This window comes from Dreissena polymorpha, chromosome 4 (assembly GCF_020536995.1).
Source record: "Dreissena polymorpha isolate Duluth1 chromosome 4, UMN_Dpol_1.0, whole genome shotgun sequence".
NCBI classification, from domain to species: Eukaryota; Metazoa; Mollusca; class Bivalvia; order Myida; family Dreissenidae; genus Dreissena; species Dreissena polymorpha.
Window position 1 is genome coordinate 93,915,094 of NC_068358.1, and position 25,682 is coordinate 93,940,775.

The following is a 25,682-nucleotide window of genomic DNA, read 5'->3' on the forward strand; positions in this document are numbered from 1 at the left end:
GTCAATTATTTGGTTTTTCTTAATCTCACCTCCAAGGGCGTTTACTAATTTGCAATAGGCTTCGTTGTTTCAAATACTCTTTAAAGCCACTATCACGCTCACCAATACTACATACGTACTGTAGTATGCTATATAAAAAATTTCAACAACAAACAGTACCATACGATGGTTATTTACATTAGTATCATTGGTGTTAAAACGTTAAAATACAAAAATTCGGCAACTTTTAAGCATCTAAATATCATTCCATGATGTCATCTACTTTCGTTTTGTGGATTATATCGAGTCAGGATCGGATTCATTCCGGTTGCGTTCATTTGCATAATTTAACAAGCTATCCGAGAAATCTGCTGCCGTCATGCTTCCGACGCTGACCGAATCCAATCTCGCGTTCGTTGTAAATGTTCAGATATTTCGCAGGAATTAAAAATGGAATTATTTGTGACACAAAAAAACAAAAACGAGCATTGTGTATGTCGTTAAATCAATATTACCAGACAACATCTTGCGTTGAAATTTTGCATTTTCCTAAAAGGAACAATGATTTTTGTATGGGTTAGCTTTATTTTACGAAATATTCTATATTTTTTAGCGTGATCGTTACTTTAACAGTCCAGCTAATCCACTAATAATAACGATGAACTTTTCAATGGCATACAATAATAATGGCACATTCTTATCACCTTATAACAAAAGACTATTTAATTGGCATGTAACAAACAGGACTGCCAAGTATCCTCCCTTTTCCCCAACAGGATTTGACGCAACCGGACATGTATTATTATTATACAGGATTTATATAGCGCCCTTTTCATGCAAGAGTGCACGTTCAAAGGCGCTGTATTACAAATAAATCGGATATTGACTGAAGCATTTTTATGCCCCCGGATAGAAAGATCGGGGGTATATTGTGTTTGGCCTGTCTTTCTGTCTGTCATTGTGTCAGTCAGTCATTGTATGTGTGTGTCATTACTTTTGCATTATTGAAGATAGCAACTTCATATTTGGCATGCATGTGTATCTCACAGAGCTGCACATTTTGAGTGGTGAAAAGTCAAGGTCAAGGTCATCCTTCAAGGTCAAAAGTCAAATATCATTGTATTTTTCTTTCCTTAAACTTTAACCTTCGTTAAAGTTTGGTAATTACCTTTTTAATATTGAAGATAGCAACTTGATATTTTGCATGCATGTGTATCTCATGAAGCTGCACGTTTTGAGTGGTGAAAGGTCATAATCATCCTTCAAGGTCAAAGGTCATATTTATGGCTTCAAAGCAGCGCAATAGGGGGCATTGTGTTTCTGACAAACACATCTCTTGTTTTTTTCAAAATCAGAAATTGGTGAATTGAAGTGCTGATGAAATAGTCATTTTTTTAATGACGAAATTCCGTGCTGACAAAAATAAATGGTTTCACAGTAGTTCAGTTTATATGGATTTCAGTTAGTGTAATCAAATTGATGCAGATATTTTCCAAAAAAGCAAGCATGTGTAATGTAGTTTTGCTGTTATTATTTTGCAGTTTTATTATGAAAATGTCTTACTTTTTAGCTGTCGCAATATATTTTTAAATTTAATATCCTATACTGCTAGGCATTTTTACTTAAGTACTCTCACATATAATTTTTACAGAAAAAAGGCACAGGACTCTAACTGAAATGCTGTTCAGAAGAAATTCAAAGGACAAGAAGACAGAACAAAATATGAGTACAAAAGGGACAAAAATAGAAATCCTATCTGGTAACAAAGGTATCAGGTATATGAACAAAAGACCGGAAGATAGACCCTTCAACCCAGCAGAATCCTCTAAAACTCGTAATGCAGTCTATTGCGCTATCGTCCTAGAAGAATTTGTGAAAGAGCTGGCTGCACTTACTCAAGAACATTCAATTTTACTGGTGGATGGTGAAGATTTATAGACCCAAATCAATGGGTATGCATATGTTAGGGCTTGTCTCTTTAAAGGGTTCCTGTCTATAAAAACCATTCTTACTGCTAATCTTTTGTATGTGAGTTTATTTAGAAATAAGGGCATTACTTATTTACTACATTCTGTAACAAATGAAAACAAATGCTTTCAAAATGTAGTGAAAAAAAAACTCATAATCTGTGTTGTTATTACTTGTGAAATATGATTCTATAATAAGAGCCCCTCTGATGTCGAACATGAAAAGGGCCAAACAACCATGACTTATATAAGCATGTACTTTTGGTTCACAGTATGTTAAAAAGTTTTACCTTCATAATATGCTATTATTATCATTTTAAATTTTAGACTTGTAGTGCAGTTGTGCTTGAGGGGCTTTTTAAAAAAACTAATGGTATTTGAGTATTTCTAAGCTAAAGTATTTGTTAGAAATGCTTCAGTAATGTTTTAACCCTTTCAGTGCGGGAACCGAATTTTGAAGGCCTTTGCAAACAGTTTGGATCCAGATGAGACGCCACAAAATGTGGCGTCTCATCAGGATCCAAACTGTTTGCTATTCTGATAGTATTCTTTGAAAAAAATCGAAGAAAATGCTAATTTAAAAAATTCAGCAGACGACATTTTAGTAGAAGACAAATTTCCCTGCATTCAAAGGGTAAAGATGCAATGCTTTTGGTGCAATAGTTCATGCAGCAGAATCATTTAATTGGCTCATATATGTAGGATCTCACAAGACATGTAACTTAGTACAATATTTTATTAAACAAGTTCTGGACGTTTGCATGTAGGCGAGATTTTATTGAGCTTAATAACACATTACCCGGACAATTGTTAGTAAATATAGTATATATGTGAATGCTCGTCAGATCATTTTATTAAAAAGTTTAAACCTAAAAGTGGATTAATGACCTGACATTTTTAATGTCATATAGCAAAAAAGGCAAGAGGTAGGTAAGGAAAAGCAAAAGAAGCCAATCATATTGCTCAAATTTAAAGCTTAAACATTTTTCAGATAATAATATTGATATTACAAGCAAGACAGTGTGTTGCTTGTGATACAAAAAATTGAGACTGTTTACGTTGTATTCATTTCCAATTGTTTTGATATGAAAAAGGTCATCACCATATTATATGGACACTTGCTAATTTCAGTTGATAATTATCATCATAGCATCATTAGGTTCATTTGTGAAGCTCACCTGAGCAAGAAGTACTCGAGGTGAGTTATTGTGATAAGGTTATGTCTGTTGTCCGTCATTGTGCTGTGTTCCTCTTTGAACTTCAATTTGTAGCTCATAGCTGCTTCAGAGGCAACAGTTTTGCCTCAATCTGGATGAAAATTGGTCAGAATGCTTATCTTGATAATTTCCTGGAAAATTTCAAATCAGGTCAAGTGGGGTCAAAAATCTAGGTCATTGGGTGAATTCTGAGATAAAATGTTACGACTACATGTATAGAAGCGACATTTATAACTAAATCTTGATGATATTGGTTCAGACGGTGCATCATGACAATATCTAGGTTAAGTTCAAATCTGGGTAAAATGGACCAAAAACTCGGTTTCGAGCCATATCTCAGAAAAATCTTATTCCCTTCTAGATACAACATTTTTGACTTGATATTGATGCAAGTTGGTAAGAATGTTTATATTGACAATATCTAGACTCAATGCTTATCAGGGTAAGATGGGATCAAACACTAGTTCACCAGGTCAAATCTTGGTCAGTATGTCTAAATAGACAATATTCAGGCCATTTAAGTCAAGAGTATTTAAAAACAAGCTCGTAGAATAAAAAAAATTGTATATCTTATTTAAACATGGTAACCATTCTTGAAACCAAATACTGACTCAGTTTTAATGCAACTTAGCTATCTAAACGATATTTAGTGGAAGAAGAGCTCTGGGTAAAAAAATCAAGATAATCAGGCCAACTCTTAAGAAAAAATTATTTTAGTAACCAGTCCAAAAGCCACATATTGATAATTTATAAATTAATCTTGATATTTAACAAGATCAGAATGTTTATTTTGACAATATCAATGCCAACTTCAAATGTGGGTTAGGATGGTTAAAAAACTAAGTTATCGGGTAAAATCTTAGAAATAATACAACTTAAAATGCCTCATTTGTGACCATATTAATATAAAAATTAGCTTGAATGTTAAATAAATATCGGCCTAGTTTATATCGGGGTCATATGTGAAGTAAAAACTTGGTCTCGTGGTCAAATATTCGAACATTGTTAAACTCAGGTGAGCGCTTCAAGACCATAATGGTCCCCTTATTTTGAATTTGCTTGATATTGTTGCATTAATCATGATACGATTTGTGTTAAACATTTTAACACGTGTATGAATGTTTGTTCATTTTATAGATTACTTTAGTTGTGAAAAATTTATTTTTAAAGCTTTTAATTTAATAACCATCTTTATGTGTCAGTATTTTATTATTGAAGCAAGATATTGTAGTTAAGTAAGATTTAAATTTGTAGATTTTATTTCTTTATTTTCTTGTATGAAACAGATATTTAATATGTATATTATTTATATAGATATAGATATTAAGTTTTTTAGTGTACTTTAGTCCTTAGTAGAAGATACAACCTTGAATTGTTTTTGTATTTTATTTATTTTCAGGTGCTTAATATTCAGCATGTAAGATTGCGTATGCAGAAGTTTGTAAAACTTTCTTCCATTTTTACATATTAATTGAATCCACACAATATGACCTTGTCAATCAGTAAGAGTAAAACCAATCTTTGATACAATGCGCTGCTATGAATTTACTTGCAGCATTTATATAGACTTGCAACCAACCATGCCTGATGGTCTTTATTATCCCACGCCATAGGCGGAGGGATATTGTTTTGGCGTTGTCAGTCCGTCTTTCCGTCTGTCCGTCCGGAGCCATATCTTGGAAGTGCTTTGGCGGATTTCATTGAAACTTGGTATGAGTATATATATATGAATATAAGGATGATGCACGCCAAATGGCATTGCACACCATCTGATAATAACAGAGTTATGGCCCTTTGTATCTTGCAAAAATGCTTTTTTTAGTGTCAAATATAACACTTTTGTGTCCAGAAGCATATTGGCGGGGGATATCAATTCAACGAATTTGCTTGTTGAATCTGTTTTTAGCTCACCTGAGCACAATTGGCTCATGTTGAGCAATTGTGATTGCCTTTTGTCTGTCTTCCAATTTCGTGGAAAGTTAACTTTTGCCTCATTAACACTCTAGAAGCCACATTAATTGTCTGATCTTCATCAACTTTGTCAGAAGATTTGTCCTGTGTGATATCATAGATCTGTTTGAAAATGGTTCTGGTTGGTAGAAAAACATGGCCGCCAGGGGGCGGGGTATTTTTCCTTAAATGGCTATAGTAAAACCTTGTAAACACTCTATAGTTCACATTTATTGTCCGATCTTCATGAACCCAATAATACCTTGAATGAGTTTGAAAATGGTTTTTTTGGTGAAAAAATCAAAAACATGAATTATTTCCCTATATGGCTATCGTAAAACCGTGTTAACACTCTAGAGGCCACGTTTATTGTCCAATCCTCATGAAACTTTGTCAGAATATTTGTCTCAATGATATCTTGGATTTGTTCTAAAATTGTTCGGGTTGGTGGAAAAAAATTGCTACCAGGTGGCGGGGCATTTTTCCTTTTATGGCTATAGTAAAACCTTGTTAACACTCTAGAAATCACATTTATTGTCTAATCCTCATGAAACTTGCATGGTCAGAACATTTTTTCTAGTGACATCTTTGATGAGTTTGAAATTGGTTCTTTTTTGTTGAAAAACATGTCCGCTAGTTTATCAGATACAGAAGAATGTTTGTAACCAGTTTTTATGCCCCCGGTAGGGTGGCATATAGCATTTGAAATGTCTGTCTGTCCGTCCGAAAACTTTAACATTGGCCATAACTTTTGCAATATTGAAGAAAGCAACTTGATATTTGGCATGCATGTGTATCTCATGGAGCTGCACATTTTTAGTTGTGAAAGGTCAAGGTCATCCTATAAGGTCAAAAGTAAAAAAATACAATCCAAAAGAAGTAATAAGCTTTAAAAGGGAGATAATTTCTAAACCTGCCAAATGATATATTGAAATTTTATTTCAAAGCGTCGCAATAGGGGGCATTGTGTTTCTGACAAACGCATCTCTTGTTACATATACATGTTGACAGCACTGATGCTTAAACAACAAGTCCATCCGTTGCCTAAGAAACAGGATATTGTGTGGTTATGTCAGATGTACATGTAACATATTGCTTTGAAAAAAATTCTTTTACTTTGATACAAATGAGGTAAGGAAACTTGTTTATTATAACTTTCAATCATGTGTAACAAACATATCATAACAGTGTTGTTTTTTACTTAAATGCATCAAATCTGTATTTGGGACTTGAGGAACTCTAAAACTTCAAGCAGTCTCTACTTACGTCTGTCAAGACCAAGCCAATAAAACTGCATGATGTTTGGAACAAAAATGAAGAAAAATGGTACTTGACATTTCCTATGTATTCTTGTATTGTTCTTTTTTATTGGATTAACCATGAGAATTCTATTCAGAAGGTAATAATGTATATATAAGCAGACATTGTGGCCAGTAATACATTGACAACATTTCAAAGACTGTAAATGCAAAATGATAGAGTATATGTAAATATAAATGTTTAATTATTATATTGATATTTATCAAAATAATAAATATACCTGTAAAAAGTTTATCAACATGTTTAGTTTACAAATCTGTGAAACTAGCATAACATGCATGTTAGGGTGCTCCCAAAAATATCTGTCCATTACATTATGCTTTAAAGTTTTTAGTTCAAGCTGCCTTGAATATATAGGCATATGCTGATAGAAGCCATCACCAGATATTGCATATTGTTATGTTGTGAAAACACTAGTACTTCACCAGTCATCTTCTAGTGCATTTTGAAAATTAAATTGGTAATAATTCATTTAAAGCGATATAATTGCATTTACGGTTATAATAAATTATTCTTTTTTACCGACTTTTGTGAAAAGCTTAAAAAGCATTTAGCAAGTCCTAAATGTTGTAAATTATTAGCCAAAATTTGTTTACAGTTTTTCTGTAATAGCATCATGTAATAGAGGGTTGGAGAACAATATCCTGATACTTACATATTTTCGTGAGCACTCTAAATTGCATGTTACATGTCTTGTGTAAATATATTAATATGGCTCAGTTTCCTGCATTTCAATTGTTACGTTTTAATGACCACTTAATGATCATTCATTAATGTCTGCTTTTTTATTTCAACATTTCGTTGTCCTTAAATTTATGCAATTGTCCCTGAGAGAGCTTTTGAATTACACTATTTTTGTCACACGTTTTATTGAATGTAATTAAGCATTGGTCATTCTTTTTCTACAAAGCATCTGTGAAACTATCATCAGACTACATGGCAGATACCAATCAGTCCCTCTGAGTTTAATTGCCTTTGGTAATTAGATTCCCTTTCATTTTAGAACAGTTTTGTATTGTACAGAGCTTTGGTAGAGGAGTTGTGTTAAGCAATGTTTTCGTTCATTTTGTCCATTAATGCTTCTTTAACTACATTTCATACTATTGTACGCAAAGTTTGGCCTATTATTTAAAGAAGTGTGTTATTTTATTATAGTATTTCATGTGCTTACAAAAATGATTGCAGATGTTTGGCTGAAGGAAAAAAAAACTTTTTTTTTATGTCCCCCACCCACTATAGTGGGGGACATATTGTTTTTGCCCTGTCTGTCTGTTGGTCTGTTTGCTCCAACTTTAACATTTGCAATAACTTTTTCAATATTCAAGATAGCAACTTGATATTTGGTATGCATGTGTATCTCATGAAGCTGCACATTTTGAGTGATGAAAGGTCAAGGTCATCCTTCAAGGTCAGAGGTCAAATATATGTGGCCAAAAACGCTCATTTTATGAATACTTTTGCAATATCGAAGATAGCAACTTAATATTTGGCATGCATGTGTATCTCATGGAGCCGCACATTTTGAGTGGTGAAAGGTCAAGGTCATCCTTCAAGGTCAAAGGTAAAAAAAAACTAAAATAACAAAGCGGCGCAGAAGGGGACATAGTGTTTCTGACAAACACATGCCACAAATTTTGAGTGGAGAAAGGTCAAGGTCATCATTCAAGGTCAAAGGTCAAAAAAAAAAATCAAAGCGGCGCAGAAGGGGACTTAGTGTTTCTGACAAACACATTTCTTGTTGTTTTTAGCTATTCAATCAAAAATGCAACAAGTGGTCCCATTTCTTTGTAGGGCATTGACAATTATAGTTTATTGTATTATCACTGCATAAAAAATAATGAACAGAGGATAATAGAATCCAAGTTATGTTTACTATTGCAATTTCATCCTGCATAGCAATTGACTTTTTGTATGTATTTTGGATATGTGGCTATAACACTACTCGGATAAACCCCCATGGTTTTAATGGTGTAATTTTTAGCTAGACTATTATATATGAAATATATATAGTGGAGCTATCCTACTCACCCGGCATCGCCGTTAGCGTGAGCGTGCAAATGTTAAAGTTTGCGTACCACCCCAAATATTTCCTATATACCTTGACATTTTGCTTTCATATTTTGTATACTTCTTTACCAACATGACCCCAACCTATAAACAAGAGCAGACAACTGTATTTAGCATTTTGTAAGAATTATGGCCCCTTTTCCACTTAGAATATGCATATTTTTGATAACTGTATGTTAAAGTTTGCGTACCACCTCAAATATGTCCCTTGACATATTGCTTTTATATTTTGCATACTTCTTTACCAACATGACCCCAACCTATAAAAAAGAGCAGACAACGGAATCATGCATTTTGTAAGAATTATGGCCCTTTTTTCACTTAGATTTTCTATGTTAAAGTTTGCGTACCACCTCAAATATTTTCTATGTCCCTTGACATATTGCTTTTATATTTTGCATACTTCTTAACCAACATGACCCCAACCTTTAAACAACAGCAGACAACTGTATCAAGCATTTTGTAGGAATTATGGCCTTTTTTTGTCTTTGTAACTTTGACTATTTTGTTAAATTTTGTGTTTAGATCCACTTTACTTCTTAAGTATTAAGGCTATTGCTTTCAAACTTCAAATACTTTCTTACTATCATGATGACCTTTGAATGACCTTGACTCTCAAGGTCAAATTAATAAATTTTGCTTAAATTGCCACAACTTCTTTATTTAAGATCAGGTTTGAATCATACTTTGACAAAACAACACTAACCTGACATACCACAATGGACTCCACCCAAACTATCCACCACGCCCCACCCTAGAATCCCCCCCAAAAAAACAACAACAAAAAAAAAATTCTTTCTTTTCCTTTTTCTGAAAGATCATCTATTAAATGACCACCCACCCACATTATAACCCCCTCTCCATGATGGCTTACGTTATACTGTCAAGCACTCGAATAGTCGAGCGCGCTGTCCTCTGACAGCTCTTGTTATCCTCCAAATCAGAAATAAAAAATTAGTTATTTTGTTTATCAATAATAAAATTGATTATTGAAAAATAATGGTTTATATAAATCTATTTCTTACCTATACTATGATAAGCTATAATTTATGTTATAACTGCATAAATTATTAATAAATATGTGTATGTTTTAATATTCCTATAGAATGTAAACATATTATGTAAGATTTATAAAAAGCACCTCATATTTTAGTTATACAATTTGAAAGAAATGGTTAACCCACTATTTTTATAATATGCATTTACCTTGAGTGTAATATATCAGATATTACTTGAGTATCAAATTAACAAGTATGAACATTACATTCAGAACTTAACATTTTTACAATTTATTTCTAATACTGTAGTTTCTTATAAAGTCATTTATGGCATTTTATATTAAACAACATAATTTATAGTATATTATGCTTATTAATTCTCTCTTCTCTGTAAATGTACACCTATCATTTCAATTTGGAAAAAAAATCATGTGTATTTTGCAACGAAGTGCCTCATGCCCCAGTCAGTGTATACTTTGAATGATTTGCATTTGTTAATTATGCTCCCCCAAAATTTATTTTGGGGGGAGCATATAGTCGCCGCTTCGTGTGTCCGTGCGTGTGTGTGTCGGTCTGTCTGTCCGTGCACAATTTTTGTCCGGGCTATTTCTCAGCAACTAATGACCGGAATTCAATTAAACTTTATGGGAAGCTTCACTACCAAGAGGAGATGTGCATATTATCAGCGGGTTCTGGTCGGATGATTTTTCACAGAGTTATGGCCCTTTGAAATTTCTATAAAAAAAAATTTGTCCCCCCAACTACTGTGCCCTCGAGACGTTTCCTTTTATCTGAATATATAGTGCAATATTGTGACAAAAAAAAACTTTGGGGAGCATCACCCATCTCCGACAGTTTCTTGTTTTGGGATTGTTATAAAAATACTTCAAATACTAATTTACAGTTATTTGTTTGAAGAGTTACATTATTGTACCTCTTAAGGATCCTATATGTATTATTTGTTCAGCCTTATAACCGTACATTAAAAAAGGGCATTTTAACTGTATTTTTAATAACTTATGTGTACATAAGTAAATCTTTAACCCTTTCAGTGCGGGAACCGAATTTTGAAGGCCTTTGCAAACAGTTTGGATCCAGATGAGACGCCACAGAACGTGGCGTCTCATCAGGATCCAAACTGTTTGCTATTCTGATAATATTCTTTGAAAAAAATCGAAGAAAATGCTAATTATAGAAATTCAGCAGAACGACATTTTAGCAGACGACAAATTTCCCAGCATGCAAAGGGTTAATAGAGGTTGCAACGGTCTAACAGATATGATGTCCAATTCAGCAACCAGAGATCACATGTTAGATCCCCATTTTGTGAGCGTTTGTTAGTTCTCCTCCAAACACACCAATTATTGGTTCAATTCAACAAATGGACTGGGGAGAATACCAATTAGCTTTGGATGCAATTGAACTTGCCAACGTTTCCAGAGTCATAACTCTGTAAGATATCTCATGAATTTTTCACACTGTGTCGCAAAAGAAGTTGTGCCTTCTATTTGAGATTTTATTTAAATATTTTAAGTTTCATAGCATGTGTACGAAATTATTATTTAACTTTACCTCATTTTATATTTATTATCTGTTTTCTAATGTCCTAAAGTATTTGTCAGGTGTGATTGTTTTTGATGAGTATAAAAATTACAATTAACATATTTTATAATTTTTAAAGGCATTTGCTTTATATGGCATGATTGTTTTAACTGGATGAAACTACATGCAACTCAAAAGTAGACATAGGTTAATTCTCCATTTGTAAACGCAACTTGTATAATGACATTGTCCAAATGTTGGTATTTATTTAAGTGTTGTGTTTAACTTTGTTTTATTCAAATGAAATATTCTAAACATTAAATGAACTGTTTAACAATTAAGCCATATAGTTTTAAATCGTCTCATTTCTTTTCTGGTTTTGCTTAAGAAAGTATTAAATGTAACACTGTATCAGTGGGCTTCTGCGTTCGACCAGTTGATGGCTGAAATGCGGACATAATCTTATTGGGTCTCCATCCGTCTAATTCATTTATTTATGTATAATATTATTATATATTTGTAAGCCATGACAATTCTCCGTGTCCACTTTTGTTTATTGAACCATTCGTACATTTCACCAAAATTGATTCATGTGTTAGTTTTTTTACATATGATCCAAAACGGATCATTATTAGAAATTGTTATAGAATCTGAACAATGACAGCAAACTGGCGCATCTTGAAATTGTTTCAATATAAGATGTAGCTTCTAGTATTTTGTGAATATGTTATTATCTGAGTTTGTACTAATTATATGACTGCCATGCAGTTGTCAACGTAATTTTTACCAGCAGGTTGTCAGACTTTGTTAACACCACTCCTTGGCTTTGGGTTCTTTATAAACAGTTTTTGAAATAAGTCATTTGTCTGATTGTTTCTATTATCTCGTCTCCCCATCTACTACTTATTAACCGAGTCTTCGTTATGCTTTAACACTGTTCAGTATACCGCCACCTATGAAATATGGCTTTCATATTGATCCACTCTGTTCACATTCTCGTTTACTTACAAGGGTATTTATTGTGTCGTATCAAACTTGTACATTTGGGGTTTACGCCAACGCTATGCCCTACTCAGTGTATCTGTGAATTATTATGGCTACATATCAGTTACCCGTATTTGGCATTATACCATGTATTCTTGTATAACCCCTAGTCAGTATAGATTTTAATCGCAATTAAAAATTATGGCACGTTCAGTGTTGTTATTATTTTTGTTTGTGCCGCATCACTATTATTTTAATCATCTTGAATTGATGTATGCGTGTATTTATCGGAAAAACGTGTTAAGTTTGTTATTTACATAATACATGCTGACGGAGAAGTTAAGCAACTTACCTTACTTGATAACCAAGAGAACAAATGATGAATCAAAAGTGTATAACATTCATGATTGTATGTATCCCCTTTTCTATTAAATGCTCTTTCAAAACTAGTCTGACCCGTGCTCAATCCCACAACATAAGACAATTTACAAAACCACACTAGATTGAGCCCATGTGAATCTATGCAAAGACACAAGGAAGCAGAGCAATATTTCTACTAATACCAAACACAAACACCGGAAGCCGAAAGGGCGTATTCATTCAAAAGAAATATAAATTTAAACTGGCTTACCGGGTGAAAATATCCGCTACTCCTTCACGAAAAACACTAAAACGACGCCATCTTTGAAGTTTTGCAACAACTTTCTCACTTAAACGTGGGAAACGTGGCCCCCCTGTAATACTAACATCACTTACTTACTTGTCCTCCGCGAGGGACGTTAAACAGGGGTGCAGTGTATCGGTTCTGTACACTGGGCACCAGGGATGCCTCTGGAATCGGGGCGACGTCTGTATCCCGCTCGAACCCCCACTAACACCGCTCTTGGGGCAGAGAGCACAAGAACCACACACACTTATAATTAATATAATGATAACTCTGGTGATGATGATGATTAAGATGATTATTATAATTGACGAAATAATAATAATAATAAAGCATTGTTATACCTAAATAATTTACTATAATTCCAACATTACAACACTTATACTGTCAACAACATAAAATAATTATTGAAAATTAAAGCAAATCGGTAGTGGAGTGTCGCTTGTTTGCCGCTGTCACGCTTGGTGCGCGGCCTGGATGTTGTGAGACAGGGGGTAGAAATGAGCGATGGCGGCTCCGGATGGTGGTCTGTGGAGCTCCTTAGTCGATCTTGGACTGATCTGTTGTCACGGGCAGCAAGAGGGTGGATGTGGGAGCGCTTGTCTCGAGTGCTTCTGCGGTTGAGGGCTCAGGCGGGTCGTGCGGGCGGGCCGAGTCTAGCTCGGTCAGCAGGGGTGCGCTTGTGTGGGGGCGGCTGGCTCTACACACTGGTAACTGAGACAAGATACTGCCTTTCACGACTGACGGACGCGAACAACATGAATTCCAACACCACTTCTGCTCTAGACAAATACACAACAAATAGAATATAAACATAATCCACTACAGCTCATCATCATAACTAAGTGGGCACATTAACATGATTAATGTCTCATAGGTCATCATGCTTTGGTATATTTGGATCAAAAATTATTTCTTTAGCGAATACGACAGCCGGGGTAAATTTGACCTACCTGATAGGTCACAGGGGCAGGTCCGTACCGAATGTAGTCTTGTGGACGCGGAGACGACCTGTAAATAAACTCTTGATTACACACATCCCTTATTATCCCCGCCGAAAATTTGGAGGGGATATAGTAATAGTCTCCGTCCGTCCGTCTGTCCGTCCGAAACTTTGTCCAGAACATAACTCCAAATCTATTCAATGGTTTTACTTTAAATTTAGAATATAAACAGATGTCAACTAGGAGAAGTGCAGTGACCAAGAACCATAACTCTATCTAGCTTAGTTTTTGAATTATCTCCCTTTATATAATTTCAAAGTAAATTTTTGTTCGGAGCATAACTCAAAATATACTGAAGGGATTTACTTGAAACTTGAAATATAAACAGATGGCAAGTAAGAGAAGTGCAGTGACTACGAACCATAACTTTATCTACCTTAGTTTTTTAATTATCTCCCTTTATTTAATTTCAAAGTAAATTTTTGTCCGGAGCATGACTCTATCTCTACTGAAGGGATTTACTTGAAACTAGAAATATAAACAAATGGCAACTAGGAGAAGTGCAGTGAACATGAGCCATAACTCTATCGGCAGTAGTTTTTTTAATTATCTCCCTTTATTTAATTTCATAGTTAATTTGTATCCGTTTTGTCCGAAGCATAACTCTAAATCTACTGAAGGGATTAACTCTTAATTTAATTTGAACACGGAAGTTTTCACTGTAAAAGATGAGTTTAAGGAACAAAACAGTGATCAAGAAAAGTAACTGTTTATAGTCTTCTTTTTTAATTTCCTCCCTTTCTTTCATTTCAAATATTTTATCCTCTACAGCATAACTCCAACACTATGTAACTAATTGATCATTGAAATATAAATAGATGACACAGGTGCCATGTTTTACAAATATTTTTTATACTCTCTAAAACAAATGTTCTCATACATGCAAACACATTTCGGCGGGGATGGCCAGATTAACATGGCTCGTGTTCTTGTCGTATCGGCCTTCCTCATTGAATCTTTACTTTGACAAATCCCCTTTAAACAGTTTTAATTTACTGTTTATTAATGACCATTATGGCGATCATTTACATGATTTTTCGGTTGTCATGTCTTTTTCGAAATTTCGTAACACATACTTGTGTTAGTTTGTTTATGGTTTATAAACCTACTGGTTTAACACATGTTTTATTACCGGCTTATTTGTGAAAACGATGTAAAAAATGAAACAACATGAACAACTGATTCGTTTACCAATTAAAAACAAGCAAACTTGAGTGAGTTAAGATCTGCAGTTTGTATATCAATATTATATGTATAAAAAATGCATAAACAAGCTCGCGAACGTTGTACATAATGTTTTTTGCCTAGACGACTAAACATATATAATTCCACAGAGTAATGAAATTGTTCATACCCTATACTTGATTGTTTTGTATCAGTGGGGCAGATTCATTCATATAAACAAGGATATCAGTAAAACTTATGGATGCTCCCCAATGATGCTTTGTCGATATATGGTTTAATTGTGTGGAAAAAAGTATGACATTGAGAAAATCTATTATTAGCCTCAGTGACGTTGACCTTGACCCCAGTGACCTCAAACCTCATCAAAAAGGTAGAGGTCCATGCAAGGTACCTACATCCCAAATATATAAGAGATCGATTAAATATTAAAGGCGCTATGATAAACTGTAACCAAAGTGTGACCTTGAGAAAATCTATTATTATCCTTGGTGACCTTAACCCCAGTGACCTTAAACCTCATCAGAAGGTAGAAGTCCATGCAAGGTACCTACATGGCAAATATGTAAGAGATCGGTAAAGTATTAAAGGCCCTATGAGAAACTGAAACATACGCGTGACGGAAAATCTATTATTAGCCTCGGTGACCTTGACCCCAGTGACCTCAAACCTCATCATCAGTAGAGGTACATGCAAAGTACCTACATGGCAAGTATGTATGAGATCGGTAAAGTATTGAAGGCGCTATTAGAAACTGTAACAAAAGTGTTACGGAAAATCTATTATTAGCCTCTGTGACATTGACCTTGAACCAAGTAACCTCAAACCTCATCAAAAGGTAGAAGTCCATGCAAGGTACCTACATGGCAAATATGAAAGGGATTGGTAAAGTATTGAAGGCCCTATGAGAAACGGTAACAAAAGTGTGACGGAAGGAAGGAAGTAACCTCAAACTGGCAACTATATGCTCCCCATATGTATATATATATATATGGGAAGCATAAAAAGCAATCCACCTGTCGGTGCATTAAAACTATGAAGTTTTCTATTTTAAGTAACAACCACTTCCAGACTCCCTTACACATTATTTGAGTGTGTGTGTTTCAGGGGGGGGGGCATACTACGCCTGTAGATGATCATAAATCTTGCCTCCATGTTTTGTTATTAAAATGTAAAAATGTCAATAATGTCACTATTAATAAGAACGAAGACCCATAAATCCTCATAATAGATTCATACTGTGTTTATCTTGTCATCTTTATTGAATCTTTGAATCTAGTTTCTGAGGTCTTCGAGGCGTAAGTATACAGTTACATTAGGTATTTATTGAAGTATTGTGCAAAAAAAATAAGAACAGAGACAAATTCATATCCAGGCTCCTACTATTTCCAAATAAAGAAAACAACATTTTAAATTTCATGTTACTAGGTTGGTAATGTTTAACCGTCGTCACAATCAATTGCTTTGTAGGTAATGTGATATTTCACCTAGGCTTGTGTGAAAGACGAAATGTATGTTAAAGTTTGCATGAAACAAGTACATATCTCGGTTTAAATGAAACTTAACACGTATTTTCTTAGATAGCAGAACCCCATAACTATAACGTGCATTTTAGCAGCTTCATGCCAATTGTTGTAAATAAATTTCCTAAATATCTTTATCGTGGATGGAGGTATTTTCTGTAGTTTTGTATGTTGGTTGCCTGCAACCAGACCTTAGTTGGGAGTGCATTGTGGGCTATTTGGATCTACTGAATATAGATGAAAACAGTTTCCACTTGATAACTTTAGTTTGGAAAGTGTTTTGTGCTGTTATTATGTTGATAGGCAGCTAAATGCCGAACTAGATTAGGACGGCATTTGGGACCTATTACGTTGAGGTCGCTGTTACTAAGGATAGAAAAATGTTATTAATGTAAAAGTATCCAGATATAATGCTGCGGTTTTCTGCGTATGTAATTTATATATAGACCTTTCTAAATTTTGGAAATTAAATGTATTCGCCTTAATTGATTGGTAAAATATGGTAAAAAATGCATAGTCACATTTCTTGTTTTAATGTTTACGTGTTCATTTTTTTTAAGTTAAAGGGATCTTTTCACGCTTTGGTAAATTGACAAAATTGAAAAAAGTTGTTTCAGATTCGCAAATTTTCGTTTTAGTTATGATATTTGTGAGGAAACAGTAATACTGAACATTTACCATGCTCTACTATAGCCATTATATGCATCTTTTGACGATTATAAAACCTAAAAATTATAAAGCGTTGCAACGCGAAACGATTGAATAATTTGGAGAGTTCTGTTTTTGTCGTTAAATTGTGTATAACTACGAAGATTGCTTATATAAGGTGTAAAATACGTCATATACGTGTACTCGGCGGAATAGCTCAGTAGGCTAAAGCGTTTTTACTTCAGGACTCTGGCAGGATTCCAGGGGTCATTGGTTCGAAACCTGCTCCGGGCAATGTTCTTTTCCGTTTTTTTTAATTTTGTTCTTGATTTTTTACGGGAGCTTTTACGATCCAATGTTTACATTTATCAATATGAAGCATTTAATGAATAAGTTAAAAAATGCCAAAATCTGTGAAAAGGCCCCTTTAACATGTACTATAAAGCGACCTCAAATATTTAACTTCAAATATGTGTTTGTGATTAATATATAAGATGACAAACAGAACACATGCGTTAAACTATCAAAGCATGAAAATAGTTGAGCGCGCGCGCTGTCTTGGAGCAGCCCTTGTCCATATTGGTATCAACACAACTGACATTACAGGCACACTACTATGGCAATTAGTAGACAATCTTATAGCTTATAAGCTGACGTGGTTGTATTCATTTGAAGGGATTATTATCGTATGCATAATACATCTATCTCGATACACAATCTAAATAATAGTTGATTTTTCGGTGACAGTAACATGGACTTAATTTCTCTGCTGTTAATCTGACTTTCTACCTTTACGTGACTCTGATGTTATATAAATATACTTACTAGTATATAGTTCTAAGTTCAGCTATATCTATTTTCCATGGAAAAGTTTAGGTGAACACAGAATATAGGGAATGATATTTTCCTCTTATCTGGTGGTTCCTAAATCACTCTCTTGGTTAGGCCTCAACAGAAAAATATATCTTATTAATTACTGTATTTTGAAATTGGTTCTTGTAATATCTAAAGTAAATAAATTCGGGAAGGAAACTATGACTTAAAAACCCATGCATCAACTGAAATGACAATATTTTGTTAAAGAGTATATAAGGTTATAGTGATGGTTTTGTAAATAATCACATTCATGTATGTTATGCTGATTGCTATATCGACATATGTTTGCGTGGAATTTACACGTGTGCTTTTATAGTGTATTTTAAGACCAAACATACTATAAGACAATGGTGAAGTAATGGTACCAACGTGTTGTTCCTGGAAATGGCCATGGTTATGGCAAATCAGAACTCTAGCCTGGAGATCAACCGTAAAGACAACGCCAAAAAAAGGCAAGAGCCTATAGGGGGTTAGAGTGTCTATAACGCCAAGTGGAAAACATGTCCTTGCAAACAAGGTCTTACATTGATTTTCTGAAACGTTTTTATAGCGTCTGTTCTTACTATGTTCTTACTAAATTAACCCTGAACAATTAAGTATGTTACGGCCTAGTAAGATACTGTTGAAACGTTTTAAACCAGGAACCACTTATCCGTTCAAATAGTGTTTAATTATTGATTGATATCTTTAATTGATCTAGAGCACAATGTTCTGAACATAATGCCATGCTATACTCTGCTCTGTAAAAAATTCTGTTTTTGTCATTAATAAAAGAATCTTGAGTAGACAATATGTATATTCATAAAGTAAAAAGCATAGTTGATAAAGTGTAGTAATAATATATAATTCATATTTTCAGTTTTTTTAACATGAAAATTGAAAAGAAAATAAACATTATACGTGTTAGAAACCCACATATAGTTACGCTTTATAATAAAACTGATTTAACGATTAACTACGTTACTCATTTGAAAGTTTACTTCATTTCACATTGTAAAAGAGGCCTTAGAGAGATTTAAGGAGGAAAGTGCAGATGTTTACATTCACGCTACTCCTTATGGAAATCTGCGGAGGAGTTTTCAGGATGGTACATAAACGCAACTCCTTTTGGACCTATGTGGAGTAGTTAGCAGATGGTTACATCAACCTTCTGGATGGATTGTTTAATAAACATAAACAAACATCAACGCGACTCCATGAACGCCTTTTGACCTACGTGGAGTTGTTTGCACATGGTTACATAAATGTGATTCCAGGAAGAAATGAGTTATTGACAACGCATAGGAGGGACACATAAACGTATTCGCAGACATTGAAAATAACTTCAGTTGCACGAACTAGCATCGAAAAATAATCAACTATGAGTTTTAAAAGATGTGAGTGTATGTCTGAAGAACTGAAATTACTATGTAAAGTTTCTGAAAATCGTAAGATTTGCCTATCATTTTTTTCTCTATATTCATATGTGTACCCATTCTTATATTTTCAATGTGTGGCACTATAAATTTGAATATTAACCTTCTTAAGAATCGTTAGTGCTCTAATTAATATTTTCTGTGCAAGCACGGTTTCTTATTAAGTCGCACAATTCAATTTTATAATACTTGTAACACCAACATATGCATGTTACTGATCTGTATTTTAACCCATTTATACCTAGCGTCTAGAAAAAAGGCATTGGCAAACAGCGTAGACCCAGATGAGACGCCGCATGATGCGGCGTCTCATCATGGTCTGTGCTGTTTGCTTAAAGGAATTTCTGTAAGAAATATTCTAATTATAGAAATAAATACACTAGACATCCCTAACTTTGGAAATACATTTATTCAAGTTAGAAGGATGGGAGAGTCCACTAGGCTTAAATGGGTTAAACACTTTTGCAGATCGCGACGCTGTGAACCAATTATTTTATTATTACGAATCGTAGTAAAATTCTACTACGACCAGAATTTCTCATTAGCGTCATGGCCAAAGCTTTATTAGATCTATTTGTTCTTGTGACAATTATTACTTTTTAATATCACGTCCGTTCATTACTACTCACTTAATATTAATTAAATCGTTATAAGGATGATGGAATTTAGCCCTTACGTGGCTCTTGTAATGACAAGATAAGAAATGAGACAAAAGAGATAGGTGCATTGTAATTGTGCTATGTGAAAGGGTCTACCAGTCTGTCAAATGGTTGATAGCTGAAGTAGCACTTAGGTAACGGGATATTTACTGATTAGTTCCAATGACATTTATATTTGGAATTGCTCTGTCAATGCTCTGAAAGTATATGCTTAGCGGTGGTATAAGATGATGAGTTGAACACACTAGGATTTCCGTTACTTCAATGCGTCATTCCTTCTTTTATTTCACTTAATATGCCGTGATCTTATGTACTTATTTGCATATTATATTTAAGGCCCATGTTTTGTCACGGTTAAAGGTTTCATAAACTTTGATCGCACAATCTAGAATCTAAGACTTGTCAGAATGCCAATCGGTCTAATTAAATACGGTATATTATATGGCGTACCATTTGGGTCGGAAGTCAACAAGACCTACTAAGTAAAGATAGAAATGTACTTCGACGTACAATATGTACGTCGAAGTACAAAAATTGTACTTCGACGTACAAATATGAAATACACTTCGAAGTATATATTTGTACGTTAAAGTACAATTTTTACTTCGACGTACATATTTGTACTTCGACGTACACATTTTCTGAACAGCCAATCAAAACACTCGTCTTTTGAGCCGCTTTTCCGTCAGATTTATTCATAATAAATGTTTAAAATCTCTTTTTTAATTGATGACAAAATGAATAAAAAAATTGAAAGAAACTAAAGATATTTTTCAAAGTACTTCAATATCCAATATTATGCCACTTTATAAGATTGTACCCACGTGTGTGGCTTCAGCGGCAATGTGCTGGGTCAATGACTTGACAAGAGTCGTTGAACACATCAAAGCATAGATCTTTATTGAGTGACAAATATTTCTATTATTTTCAGGATTTCACCATTTTTTACAAGTTGATTTAACGTTAAATATATTGATTGCAAAATCTTACACTAGTCAATGAGTTTAAGCCATGCGCAAAACATTTTCTCTCTACCTAACTATGTACACGTGAAACTGTAATGAGGGGCGGGTGGGCTACACAATTTGATCACAGCAATTTATCGCTAAAGTTTGAAGCGCAGTGTTTTTACCATATCCGTTTTTAAGGGTATATAATTTATGTGCCGCATGCTTCAAAATTTAGCATCCCTGTATAAGTGTGTTTCAGAAAACATAAAATTAGTTAAAGACTGTTATACTCCATGAATTGTATACTTTTTGGTACATTTTCTACGTAAATATATTTGATGTGTATATGATAAAAAATCTTAAAAACATATAGTGTACAGTATTTAGTCTCTCTACCAAATATAAATACCGTCAAAAGGCGTAAACACGTTCTTGATTTGATTAAATTATTGTGTCACACAAGGTACTTTTTATGAGAAATACGCACGCGCAGTGTGTACGTTTATAAACTCGTACGGATTTCGAATTCACATTTCCAAATAATCAGTATTTCCTGTAAAGTAGGAAACGCATAATAAAAGGACCTTAGCTACCGACAAATGGCCAATAATCAACTAACAATCGCATAAATTTCGGCAAAGACAACAAACAGGCGCCAGTGTCCTTTAAGTGTATTGTAACGTCACATCAGGAGTCCGTGAGTAAATTGTCTGCCGCCTGAGTATTTTTTATATAACGTGCTAGATCCAAATGTCTGAACATTTATTGGCTATTAATTACAATTATGGTTGGCATGCGATGTTTGAGTCTTAACTTTAACCAGCGGACCACTAGATTTCGGCTTTTAAAAACTTAGCACTTGGACTTATACAGAAAAAAGAAAACAACTACAACTTAAAATTAAAATTACTTAAAATGATCGCGAAATCATTCAGAAATACATTTCACTTTGCTTGAAGATTGCAATGTTGTCAACCGCATGTGTAAATCATGTGATCGGACTTATGTTCTGCATCTAAAACTAATTAACGTGCTCCGTTAATTTTCGTTGCTCACAGGAAAAACACTTGAGATGATCCTGTGTGGGTTTTTTTAATTAAAAAATAAAATGGATTAGAATGTATTTTATTTGGGCAATATTGATATATTGTGCGTTGTTTCGATTCTTCTTCTTCTTCTTGATCTTTATTTGTAATAATTGCCTCATTTGTAAATGTGCTATTATGACGCTAAAATTTCTATTTGTCGATACACAGCCAATATCCCGAGTGAAATAAGCATCTCTTTAAGTAAAAACATTCGAGTTAAATTCTTCTGTGTACTCGAAAAAAACATAAACATAAATTATGTAATATATTGTTTTGAGCTGTCTACTGTGGGTTCAAACCGAGATTTCTGTCGATAATTATTCACGTACTTGTAGCGGGAGGATTGGCTGCCAATAGAAGTGCGCATATGAGTCGCGTTCTGAGAAAACTGGGCATAATGCATGTGCGTAAAGTGTCGTCCCAGATTAGCCTGTGCAGTCCGCACAGGCTAATCAGGGACGACACTTTCCACCTAAACATGATTTTCGGTAAGGAAACTAAAAATACCATAAAAGCGGACTGCACAGGCTAACCTGGGACGACACTTTACACACATGCATTAAGCCCAGTTTTCTCAGAAGTGTGCACATGTTCAAGGTAAGGGAATGCAAACTTACCACAACGATGATGAATACCGCTAATTGTTGGAGATTAAAATTTACATTCTCGTTTATATATGGTGTTAAAATAAAAATTAAAAACATGTTATTTGCATGTCCCCTAGAACTGAACAGTTATAAGAAAATAAAATATTGGAATCTGTTACGTCTAGAATGCTATTTTCATTCACACAATAACATAATTACTGTCTTAGTTAACAAAAAACGTAATAAACTGTGCTTAGATTTCCAATAATCATCTTGTCAAATATGATAATTCACGTTTAAATTTATTTTATACACGTGCATAATTTCTAACAATCGAGTAAATAATCAAATACTAGTAATAGCTTTTCTTTCTAAAATAAGCACACGCACGTTTGTAATAAGCGTAAGACTTAACTTTCCTAGCAGGTGTTGTTCACGATATTTCATGTTAAACATCTTTCTCTTAAGAGAAATGTGGTGAAAGAACTTGTGTGATTCGACGAAATGAATTCCTGTTATTTATGGATTTAGCATGAATAGATAATTTCCAATAAAAATGGTGCGTTAACAATATTATTTAGTACAAAAAATCACTAAATACACATGTCTCATTTAAAATACTATGCATTTCTCGCTCTTACTTTTTAAAGACTTTAACCTTAATTTTGCCAGACACATTTCATAATCGATTATGTTAACTATAATAACTGAAGTTAGTAAAGATATTTGTTATTAAGCAATATCAATATTCCAACATGTAGATCGCCCAATATGTAGATGTCTGATCCTAATATATATCCGAATATCATAACATGGTGATATCCCAATATCATAACAAATTGAAATCCTAATATCAAAACAAATGGATATACCAATGGCACGAAATATCGATATACCAATAAACCAACATATAGATATCCAAATATTTAAACATGCAGATATCTTAAAATGTAGATGTCTCATATAGATCAATATACCCCAACATATAGATATCACAGTATGAACGCTGATTGATGTTCCATTATCATGCCACATTGATATCTTTATATCCCAACAAATAGATATCCCAATATTCCAACATATCGATATCCCAATATCGCAACATATTAATATCCCAATATCCTAGTGCTTATGGTGCCCATTCGCGATTGAACAGGTTCGGACAATAAGTATGCCTTGCGTCCGTCCTATCTGTCAGTCCGAGTTGTGAGATTGTCGCAGCAAATAACAAAAATCGTTATTTAACTGTATTACCCACACTCCATTCAAAACCACATGCAGTTTCAAATCTGCTTTTACTGAAACAAAACAAGCATGCTACCCATATTTACACGCATATATTTTTATAAATGGCTTTATGTATGTACATTTGTACAAGAAACAACTTTTTTAACCCATTTACGCCTAGCGTCTAGAAAAAAAGACCTTCGCAAACAGCGTAGACCCAGATGAGACGCCGCATGATGCGCCGTCTCATCAGGGTCTACGCTGTTTGCTTAAATGAATTTCTGTAAGAAATATTCTAAATATAGATATAAATATACTTGACATTCCTAATTTTGGAAATAAATGGATCCAATTTAGAAGGATGGGAGAGTCCACTAGGCTTAAATGGGTTTAAATGGTTGATCGTGTTTAGGAAATGTATGACACAAAAGGGTTGAGTGAATCACTATTTTATAATATGCATAAAGAGCTAATACCAGAATACTGCTAAATATATTTTAACAAAAACAATGTGAACGAATTTAATGTGTAATATTACATAAGCAACACAAAAAGACATGTGTATGTTATTTATTTCCATAACCGTTAAACACAATTACGCAACAAAGAAGATTCGTCTCTTATTTGTAGAAACTGAGAGTTTTCAACAATAGTTTTCAATTGATAAAGTTATGATAAACCGTTAGGTCGCCGTTGCGTAGTATATCTAGTGTCCGACTAGCAACGGGTGGTCATGAGTTCGATCCCAAGTGACACCAAGTACTGGGTCTACCCAGAGAACGTACTCGAGAGCGCTTCACTAAGCGTTTGATGCAATCGGGCTGAATTAAACAGGTTTACTCTAACTCAACATTATTAGATAATAATTATCTTACACAAACGAAACACAATTGTCACAAAAGCATCATATTTACGATTAAATGTATGTGCCATATGAATATAAAATTGACGTACATTTACATTCAAATCTTCCATTTGTGGTGTTCAAAATAAACGCGTGTTTCCCCGTTTCACTTCTTGATGATCTTTTTTACCAAATTCCACACCGAAACCGCTGACATTCGCAGACGCTTCTCTCTCTGCGGCGTTACAGGCGGCGCCATGCTCCGCTGCATCTCGTTCGGACCAGAACCCACGGTAATCCGCCTCGATTTCGCCGTTTGCGAAGACGGGGTAACTCCCGTCAGAAAGAACTTTCTGTTGAGCGCCGGATGAAGAAACAGCTCTTCGAAGATGGCCGTCAGTTCGACGTCGCTGTTCTTCGCTGAAACCTCCACGTGCGGGTGCTCCCACTCTATGGTAACCAGACAGTCGGCGACGACCGGATGCACGTTGCGCTCCGGGATGTCCATCTTATTGCCGACGACGACGATGGGAACATCAGCGGTGCGCAATTTCACTATGAGGTCGCGAATCAAGCGGATGTACTCAAACGAGTGGAAGTCGTCGACGGCGTAGACGAGAACAAACGCGTCGGCGCGCCGGATGTTAAGGCTGATCAACTTTGGAAGCGCCGTATCGTCGGTGTCGATGAGATCCACGATTAAGTCCGGCGACATAAGGACGTGTTGCTGACTTTCAGTACACTGCAGCTCAGTCGCCTTTCGCTTCTGCAGGAACCAGTTGGCGATCGTTGTTTTGCCCACGAACTTCGAGCCCAGGATGACGATACGAGCTTTGGTGCCCGGCGTCGTCATGGCTCGGAGCCGGTTGGAGTTATAGAGGTCTCTGAAAAGATAAGATAATGAAAATGAGTGTGATATTTCGAATCACAACTTTCTATAGTTAAATGTTACACTACGGTTAAAAACGTTTAGCAATGAATGGTTTAGATT

The 25,682-nt window shown here is 34.5% G+C and overlaps 2 protein-coding genes across 9 annotated transcripts in view; one reads left to right on the forward strand and one right to left on the reverse strand.

Moving 5' to 3' along the window:
- Positions 1 to 12,232, forward strand: part of LOC127879669 (FHF complex subunit HOOK interacting protein 1B-like) — a 60,439-nt gene extending 48,207 nt beyond the window's left edge. For 7 of the 8 annotated variants that reach the window (XM_052426643.1, XM_052426642.1, XM_052426650.1 and 4 more), the window contains one exon: positions 1,631 to 12,232. In XM_052426643.1, coding sequence (XP_052282603.1) covers positions 1,631 to 1,917 — 287 coding nt within the window. In that variant the 3' untranslated portion in view covers positions 1,918 to 12,232. The remainder of the gene's footprint in view (positions 1 to 1,630) is intronic. The other variant, XM_052426644.1, reaches the window with a different exon arrangement.
- A 996-nt stretch (positions 12,233 to 13,228) lies between these two features.
- LOC127878628 (ras-related protein Rap-2c-like) lies at positions 13,229 to 25,544 on the reverse strand. Its single transcript, XM_052425155.1, has 2 exons — positions 24,907 to 25,544; positions 13,229 to 13,388 (listed from the first exon to the last, which is right to left on the reverse strand). The coding sequence occupies exons 1-2, from the start codon at positions 25,542 to 25,544 to the stop codon at positions 13,229 to 13,231; spliced, it is 798 nt and encodes a 265-aa protein (XP_052281115.1).
- Between the last annotated feature and the right edge of the window lie 138 nt (positions 25,545 to 25,682).

Coding starts and splice junctions, on each gene's coding strand:
- LOC127878628 (XM_052425155.1), bottom strand. CDS start 25,544: ATGACGACGCCGGGCACCAAAGCTCGTATCGTCATCCTGGGCTCGAAG. Junction 13,389..24,906: donor AGAGAGAAGCGTCTGCGAAT/GTCAGCGGTTTC, acceptor ACCAGTGTGTAG/AGCCAGCCGCCCCCACACAA.